This window comes from Corvus hawaiiensis, chromosome 24 (genome assembly GCF_020740725.1).
Source record: "Corvus hawaiiensis isolate bCorHaw1 chromosome 24, bCorHaw1.pri.cur, whole genome shotgun sequence".
Classification (NCBI taxonomy): Eukaryota; Metazoa; Chordata; class Aves; order Passeriformes; family Corvidae; genus Corvus; species Corvus hawaiiensis.
Window position 1 is genome coordinate 9278153 of NC_063236.1, and position 7191 is coordinate 9285343.

The window sequence follows — 7191 nt, forward strand, 5'->3', positions numbered from 1 at the left end:
ACCAAAAATCAAAGAAAATCCCACAAAAGCACCAAAAATCCAGAAAAATCCCATAAAAGCACCAAAACCCAAAGAAAATCCCATAAAAGCACCAAAAACCAAAGAAAATCCCACAAAAGCACCAAAAATCAAGGAAAATCCCATAAAAGCACCAGAAATCCAGGAAAATCCCGTAAAAGCATCAAAAACCAAAGAAAATCCCATAAAAGCACCAAAAATCCAGGAAAATCCCATAAAAGCACCAAAAATCCAGCCTCCTTTAGGTCCATGATCCCGTAACAAACCAGGAGCTGCATGAATGAATTCCAGTGGAAATCCAGCATCGTTAATATTCCTTAAATATTGCAGTGGACATCACAAAGCCCGGCTTGGAGCTCAGATTTCATCCAGCTGGATTCACTCCGAGCTCCTGGAATTCAGGAGCACACCCAGGAGGGAACAATTCCCATGGAAAATGTCCCTGGGATGGAGCTGTAAGGATTAACCCAAAGCTGAGCTGGAGTTGGAGGAGTCTCCTCACACTCCAAATCACAAGGGAAAATTAAGCAGGAAAGGTCAAAAAAAGTGCGGGAATGGGATTTAATCAAGGATTTCAACACAGAAAAATGGAGTTGTGAGGAATTATGGAATTCCAGACTGGTTTGGGTGGGAAGGGACCTTAAAGCTCATCCCATTCCATGGGCAGGGACACTTCCCATGATCCCAGGCTGCTCCAAGCCAGCCTTGGACACTTCCAGGGATGAGGCAGCCACGGTTTCTCTGGGAATTCCACCCCAGCCCCTCTCCACCCTCACAGGGAAGAATTTATTCCCAATATCCCCTCTAAAGCAGCACTTGGAATGGTTTGGGTTGGAAGGGATTCCCAATCCTCATGGGCAGGGACACCTCTCACCCTCCCAGGTTGCTCCTGGACACTTCCAGAGATCCAGGAGCAGCCAAAATTTCCCTGGACACCTCGTGCCAGGCCTTGATCCCATGGGAATGACCCCAAGGCCTCACTGAGCACTCGGGAATGACCCCAAGGCCTCACTGAGCACTCGGGAATGATCCCAAGGCCTCACTCAGCACTTTGGGAATGACCCCAAGGCCTCACTGAGCACTCGGGAATGATCCCAAGGCCTCACTGAGCACTCGGGAATGATCCCAAGGCCTCACTGAGCACTCGGGAATGATCCCAAGGCCTCACTGAGCACTCGGGAATGATCCCAAGGCCTCACTGAGCACTCGGGAATGATCCCAAGGCCTCACTCAGCACTCGGGAATGATCCCAAGGCCTCACTGAGCACTCAGGAATGATCCCAAGGCCTCACTGAGCACTCAGGAATGATCCCAAGGCCTCACTCACCACTTGGTTCTGAGCCCAGATGGAAACCACCCCGCTGGAGATGGAGGCGATGATGGGCCGCACCGGATGCCACTGCAACGAACCGGGAGAGGAAGCGAGGGCAGGGAGGGAGGAGAAACCTTCATTAGCGAACGGAATCAGCCGAGTTTCATTCCCGAATCCCAAGGAATGCCAACAGCAGGGATTCTCCTTACTGCCACGTCCAGGAGCAGCTCCCCCCGGGTTCCGTGCAGGATTTTCACCAGGTTGCCGATGCTCTTCTCCCAGATGTAGAGCGCGTGCTGCCGCGCCGAGCCCGCCACGATGTACTCGCCGTCCCCCGAGAAGCAGCACTTCTTCCAGGGGGTCCTGCAGCCACGGAGAACCACGGAGCAGGGAAAAGGGGTTATTTTGCACCCTCCCATCCTCGTTTAGAGTTCAGGTTGCTCCAGGCAAATCCCAAATGGGAAGTTGTGTCCTCAGCACGGAATGTGGGATGGGAACTGATCCCAGCCCTGGCATCACCCAACAGGGAATATCCCGAGGGGAGAAGGACCCGCAAGGATCAGGGATCCAACCCCCAGCATCCCTGAGGGCATTGTCCAAACTTCCCACAGCCTTTGGGGTCGGGACAATTCCCTGGGGAGCCTTTTCCAGTGGCTGAGCACCCCGTGCTTGTCCCTGTTCCCCAAACCCCAAACCCATCCCTGAGCCCCTCACCTGTTCCCCAAACCCCAAACCCATCCCCTGAGCCCCTCACCTGTTCCCCAAACCCCAAACCCATCCCCTGAGCCCCTCACCTGTTCCCCAAACCCTTCCCTGTGCCTGTCCCTGTTCCCCAAACCCATCCCTGTTCCCCAAACCCACCCCTGTACCTGTCCCTGTTCCCCAAACCCATCCCTGTTCCCCAAACCCACCCCTGTGTCTGTCACTGTTCCTCAAACCCCAAACCCACCCCGAGCCTGTCACTGTTCCCCAAACCCATTCCCGTTCCCCAAACCCTTCCCTGTGCCTGTCCCTGTTCCCCAAACCCACCCCTGAGCCCCTCACCTGTTCCCCAAACCCACTCCTGTACCTGTTCCTGTTCCCCAAACCCATCCCTGTACCCCTCACCTGCTCCCCAAAGCCATTCCTGTTCCCTAAACCCTGAAGCCATCCCCGTGCCCCTGACCTGCTCCCCACATCCCAAACCCCACACCCCCCGTGTCCCTGACCTGTTCCCCACACCCCAAACCCCACACCCTCCCCATGCCCCTGACCTGTTCCCCACACCCCACACCCCACACCCCCCGTGCCCCTGACCTGTTCCCCACACCCCAAACCCCACACCCTCCCCATGCCCCTGACCTGCTCCCCACACCCCAAACCCCACAGCCCCGTGCCCCTGACCTGCTCCCCACATCCCAAACCCCACACCCCCCATGCTCCTGACCTGCTCCCCACACCCCAAACCCCACAGCCCCGTGCCCCTGACCTGTTGACCAGGTCCTGCAGTTTCTGCATGGGCTCGGGCTCCCCGTCGCGGCCGCAGGTGAGGATCTCCCGCCCGTCGTACACGCGGATGATCCGGTCGGCCGTGTTGATCAGGAAGCAGCTGCAGCAGAAAAGGGACAGAACATTAAAAAAAAACCCACCCAAACCATTAAAAATCCCATCCCATGAAAGAATTGTGGGGTTTTGAAGAGTTTCTCTGCTGTTTGGGGCTGTCCCTGGAGGCGCTCACCTCCCTTTGCGGGCGAACTCGATGGATTTAATGGCCGTGGTGTTGCTGGTCCCTGTGGTCACTCTGAAGGAAGCAACAAGATCCTGAGTGTCTGTTTTTAAGACCAAGATCTGAAGATTAAGCAGACAGAGAACAATCAGTGGCTTTGTCATCACTCAGTCCCCGAAACAGAACCCTCTGAGCCCACCCGGGGACACTGCAGGAGCTGCTGGGACAGGAACGCTGGGAAAAGATCCCAAAAATGTGTCAAAAGCAAAGTCAAAGATCCCAGAATCCCTGAGGCTGGAAAATCCCTCCAGGATCATCAACCAATCCCTCACCCATTCCCCAGATCCATCCCTGTGCCCCTCACCTGTTCCCCAAACCCTTCCCTGTGCCTGTTCCTGTTCCCCAAACCCACCCCTGTGCCCCTCATGGGTCCCCAAACCCATCCCTGTGCCTGTTCCTGTTCCCCAAACCCACCCCTGTGCCCCTCATGGGTCCCCAAACCCATCCCTGTGCCTGTCCTGTTCCCCAAACTCGTTCCTGTCCCCAAAACCACCCCTGAGCCCCTCACAGGTCCGCAAACCCATCCCTGTGCCCTTCATCTGTCCCCAAACCCATCCCTGTACCTGTTCCTGTTTCCCAAATCCATCCCTGTGCCTGTCACTGTTCCCCAAACCCATCCCTGTTCCCCAAACCCACTCCTGTGCCTGTTCCTGTTCCCCAAACCCATCCCTGTTCCCCAAACCCACTCCTGTACCTGTTCCTGTTCCCCAAACCCATTCCTGTTCCCCAAATCCATCCCTGTGCCTGTTCCTGTTTCCCAAACCCATTCCTGTGCCCCTCACGGGTCCCCAAACCCCAAACTCACCCCTGTGCCCCTCACCTCTTGGGGTGCCCCATCCCCACCTGGAGCACCGAGTGCCACCTCCAGGAATTCCTCGGACACCTCCAGGGACGGGCACCCCAAACCTCCCTGGGCAGTTCCAAAGCCTGACCCCGCTTTTCCATGGACAAATTCCAGCTGCTGCCCAGCCTGGCCGTGCCCTGGTGCCCCAGCTGGGAGGCGGGGGCACTCACCTTTCCCTTGGCATTGCCCGTGTAGATGTATTCCCCTCTCCTGTCGAACGAGGCCACCACGTTGAGGTCGGAGTCGTCGTCCACAGGCAGCACCACGTGCTTGGAGTCTGACAGGGTCAGCATCACCGGCGCCGACTTCATGGGACACACCAGCACCCTGTTCCTGCAAGGGAAAGCTTGGGAATTCCCTCTCTGGGAAATGATTCCCACATTTAGAGGAAAAGCAAAAAGCACCGGTGTGGATCAAGGAATGCAGGATACTTCGATTTTTGTTGTCTTGTTTTTGGTACTTGGACAGCAAAATGATGTCAAGTTGGGGTTTACTTTAATTTCCTTTCCCTCTCCAAGTTTGTGCAGCGGTTTTAAAGCAGAGGAGACATTTCCACACTCACCTCCAGGCGCTTCCTCCCAAACCCGATCCCAACACAACCCCACAACCCCAACGATTCCTTTGGGAAACAGAAGAAAATCCAAAGAGCCGCTGGTTCCACCCCACTGGGAGCATCCCCCGCTTTTCCCACTGCACTTACTGGTCCCGGGGGTGGTACTGGACTTTGAGGATGGGCGAGGGGAAGCGGAATCTCTGGTCACAGTCCCCGGACAGAACATCCCACTGCGACACGATGTTGTCGGTGGAGGCACTGACCAGTTTGTGCCCATCCCGGCTCCAGCTGCAGCACAGGGAGGCAATTCCCGGTAAAGTTATTCCTTAAAAGTGTCAAACACAGCCGGGAGGGGAGAAAGGAGCAGGCTCAGAGGGAATTTGGACAGCTTTGGAAAGAGCCTGGCAGGCAGAAAGTCCTTAGGGAAAGTGCAATTCCTGACAAAAAGCATAGAATCGTGGAAGGGTTTGGGGTGGGAAGACCTTAAGGGTCATCCTGTTCCCACCCCTGCCACGGGCACAGACACCTTCCCCCATCCCAGGCTGCTCCGAGCTGGCCTTGGGCACTTCCAGGGATTCTCTGGGAATTCCATCCCAGCCCCTCCCCACCCTCCCAGGGAAGAACTCCTTCCCAAGATCTCCTTCAGCCATTCCCGCTTATCCCAACTCCCCCTCCAGCTCTCCCGGAGCCCTTTAAGGACCAAAAGAACCCAAAGCTCCCCGGGAGCCTCCTCTCCCTCTCCCTGTCCCTCTCCCTGTCCCTGTCCCTCTCCTCTCCCCTCCTCTCGCAGCCCCAGCTGTCCCGGCAGGGCCGCTGCAGCCCCGCAGCACCGGGGACAAGCCGGCCGTGCCCGGTGCCGGCGGCAGCAGCAGCAGCGCGGTTCCGGCGCTCACCACAGCGAGCACACGGGGTGGATGTGGGCGCTGATGATCTTGGCGATGCCGCGGGTCAGGAAGTCCCAGATGACGATCCTGCCGTCGTTGCAGCCCACGGCGAGCAGGGTGCCCCAGCGGTTGAAGGTGCACGTCAGGGCCATGCTGATGCAGTCCAGGGTCCCGTCGGCCTCCTGCGGGGAGAGCGCAGCGCCCGCGCCCGGTCAGGCCGCCCCCGCCGCCGGGGGAGAGCCGGGGGAGAGCCCGGGGACGGCTCCGGGGACGGCTCCAGGGGCGGGGAGCGCGGTTACCTCGGGGTAGTTCTGGCCGAAGGACTCTGCAAAGGAACGCGAAGGCAGCGGCTGAGCGAGCGGGGCGGCCCCGCCGAGCCGCCGCCCGGTACCGGGACCAGCCCCGGAGCCGCCCGGCTCAGCCACCCCCATTCCCGGCCCCGCCGTCCCCGGTCCTGCCCCGCTCCCAGCTCCACTCCCATTCCCAGCCGCGCCACCCCCTGATTCCGTGCCCGCCCCCGTTCCCGTTCCCATTCCCATTCCCATCCCATTCCCGTCCGCACCGAGCAGCTCCAGGTTCATCGCGCCGCCGTCCCGCCCCCGCCGCCCCCCGCTCCCGGCTCCCTCCCCATTCCATTCCCGCCTCCTGCTGCTCCCGCAGCCCCCCGCTCCCATTCCCATTCCCGTTCCCGCTCCCGTCCGCACCGAGCAGCTCCAGGTTCATCGCGCCGCCGATCCCGCTCCCTCCGCTCCCGTCGCCGAAGGACCCCGCGGGGGACCTGCCCGAGCCCGCGCCTCGCCGTTCGCCTGACAAACCGCCGCTCTTTTCCTCCTCCCCCGCCGCGGCTCCCGGCGCCTCCCGGCCCGGCTCCGCCCGCCCCTCCCGGCGGCCACGGGGCGCGGCGCCGCTCGCTGCCGGCGCGGCGGCGGGGCCGGGAATGGGCAGCGGGGATCAGGCAGCGCCGCGGGCAGCCCCAGCGCGGCGCGCAGAAGGGGCCGGGCGGGCCCCGCGACCGCGTAGAAAGGTTCCGGGAAGGGGGCAAGCAGCCGGCAGGGGGCGACAATAAAAGGGCGAGAATAATTAAAATAATTATTCCAATAATTAACTAAAATCCAAAGGGGAAGCTGGGCCCTGGCGGGTATTGCAGCGTCTCGTTCACGCGCTTTAACTCCTTATGTTTTCCCCATCCCGGCCCTGCTCCCTCCGGCGGAGAACACGGAAAACACCTGGAGCAGGTTTGGAGTCAGAGCTGGGAGCGGAAAAATTCGGGAATTCTGGAATGGTTTGGGATGGGAGGGAGCTTAAAATCCTCCAGGGACAGGGACAGGCACACTTGCGCTATCCCAGGCTGCTCCAACCTGGCCGTGGGCACTTCCAGCAGCGGCTGCTTTTGGAAAAAAAGAATAAAATAAAGAGGAATAAAATAAAATAATGGAAAAGACAAGGGGAAAGAAGGGGGGAAAGAAGGGGGGGGAAAGAATAAAATGAAATTAAATTTAAAGGAAAAATAAAATAAACAAAATAAAACAAAACAAAATAAACCAAACCAATTCTTAGTGCTGCTCATTTAAGGGAAGGGTTGTGGCTCCAGGCAAGGCAAGGGCTGCTCTTCCCATTCCCAAATTCTGCAGCCAGGGGTGGGAGGAGAGCTCGGCCCCACTTTGGATTGAAAAACTTGGAATCTTTTCCCATCGAATGCTGATTCCCTCTTTCCCTTGCCGGAGGTTCAGGGATGAAAAGGGGCCGGGGAAGCTCCCAGCTCCAATCCAGGCAGGCAGAGGAAATAAATTCAGGGAAACCTGGAGCTTCCCACAT

General features: G+C 58.5%; 1 protein-coding gene across 6 annotated transcripts in view; it reads right to left on the reverse strand.

The window, feature by feature from the left end:
• RBBP5 (RB binding protein 5, histone lysine methyltransferase complex subunit) overlaps window positions 1–6165 on the reverse strand; it is a 38921-nt gene extending 32756 nt beyond the window's left edge. For 4 of the 6 annotated variants that reach the window (XM_048327682.1, XM_048327681.1, XM_048327679.1 and 1 more), the window contains exons 1-9: window positions 6081–6165; window positions 5676–5701; window positions 5386–5558; window positions 4640–4780; window positions 4110–4272; window positions 3048–3157; window positions 2799–2918; window positions 1540–1693; window positions 1346–1417 (exon numbers count right to left, since the gene is read on the reverse strand). In XM_048327682.1, coding sequence (XP_048183639.1) covers window positions 1346–1417; window positions 1540–1693; window positions 2799–2918; window positions 3048–3157; window positions 4110–4272; window positions 4640–4780; window positions 5386–5558; window positions 5676–5701; window positions 6081–6099 — 978 coding nt within the window. In that variant the 5' untranslated portion in view covers window positions 6100–6165. Of the gene's footprint in view, window positions 1–1345; window positions 1418–1539; window positions 1694–2798; window positions 2919–3047; window positions 3158–4109; window positions 4273–4639; window positions 4781–5385; window positions 5559–5675; window positions 5702–5938; window positions 5978–6080 lie in introns of those variants that run through there. The other 2 variants (XM_048327680.1, XM_048327678.1) reach the window with 1 other exon arrangement.
• Between the last annotated feature and the right edge of the window lie 1026 nt (window positions 6166–7191).